This window comes from Vicia villosa, linkage group LG4 (assembly GCF_029867415.1).
Source record: "Vicia villosa cultivar HV-30 ecotype Madison, WI linkage group LG4, Vvil1.0, whole genome shotgun sequence".
Classification (NCBI taxonomy): Eukaryota; Viridiplantae; Streptophyta; class Magnoliopsida; order Fabales; family Fabaceae; genus Vicia; species Vicia villosa.
The window spans coordinates 108,704,245-108,705,346 of NC_081183.1; the positions used below are offsets into that span (position 1 = coordinate 108,704,245).

Sequence of the window (1,102 nt, forward strand, 5' to 3'; positions counted from 1 at the left end):
ATTTTAGTATAAATGTTGATTCCGGGCTAAGAAATCTCTTGGCTGGTACCTTAGAAGTTCAACAAGTATTAGGTACCGGGAAATATCTTGGAGTCCCCTCTATGATAGGAAGAAACAGGAAAGCTACTTTCAAGTTTATCAAAGACAGAATTTGGAAGAAGATAAACTCTTGGAGTAGTCGAAGTCTCTCGCAAGCAGGTAGGGAAACGCTTATAAAATCTGTTCTCCAATCTATTCCGACATAAATTATGAGTATTTTCTTACTTCCTTCCTTCTTGATTGATGAAATTGAAAAAATTTTGAATTCGTTCTGGTGGGGTCATACAAAAGATAATTCAAAAGCTATTCATTGGTTATCGTGGGACAGGTTGTCTATGCCTAAGAAAGTTGGTGGTATGGGGTTCAAAAATCTAAGTGCTTTCAATTATGTCGTGTTAAGCAAACAAGCTTGGAGCCTTATGACTAAGCCTAACACTCTGGTTTCGTGCCTTTACAAGGCTAGATACTTTCCCAATTGTGATTTTCTAAAATCAGAGATTGGACATAATCCGAGTTATGTTTGGCGTAGTATTTGGAGTGCTAAATTTATGGTGCAAGGAGGTTACAAATGGAGCATTGGTACGGGCGAGTGCATCTCGGTTTGGGATCAAAACTAGTTATATGATAGTTCTGCGGTTTCTAATTTGTGGCCCGACAATCCGATGGTGGAAAATCTCAAAGTTTCGGATCTTATTAACCCAACTGGTAAACATTGGAAGTTGAATTTGATTTATCCGTTAGTAGGTGGTGAAGTGGCGCAGAAAATTGTCAACACTCCATTATTCGAAGCGGTTCATGAGGATAAAATGGTTTGGAATCTTGAAAAGAACTGTATTTTTTGTGCGTAGTTCCTATCGTTTCTGTGTCAACGAAGCCATAGACACCTCTCATCTGTGTATAAATGAAAATTGGGATTTAATTTGGAAGATGAAGATCCCTCCAAGAGTTAAGAACTTCCTGTGGCGTTTATGTAGAAATTATGTCCCTACTAGAACGCGTCTCATTGACAAAGGTGTCGGGTGTCCTGATAGTTGTGTGATATGTGGGAATGGTTATGAGAATA

At 38.6% G+C, this 1,102-nt stretch overlaps 1 protein-coding gene across 1 annotated transcript; it reads left to right on the forward strand.

Moving 5' to 3' along the window:
- The first annotated feature begins 248 nt into the window (after positions 1-248).
- Positions 249-656, forward strand: LOC131597643 (uncharacterized mitochondrial protein AtMg00310-like). The gene has a single exon (XM_058870328.1). It carries the CDS (start codon positions 249-251, stop codon positions 654-656), a length of 408 nt encoding a protein of 135 aa, XP_058726311.1.
- Positions 657-1,102: the final 446 nt, after the last annotated feature.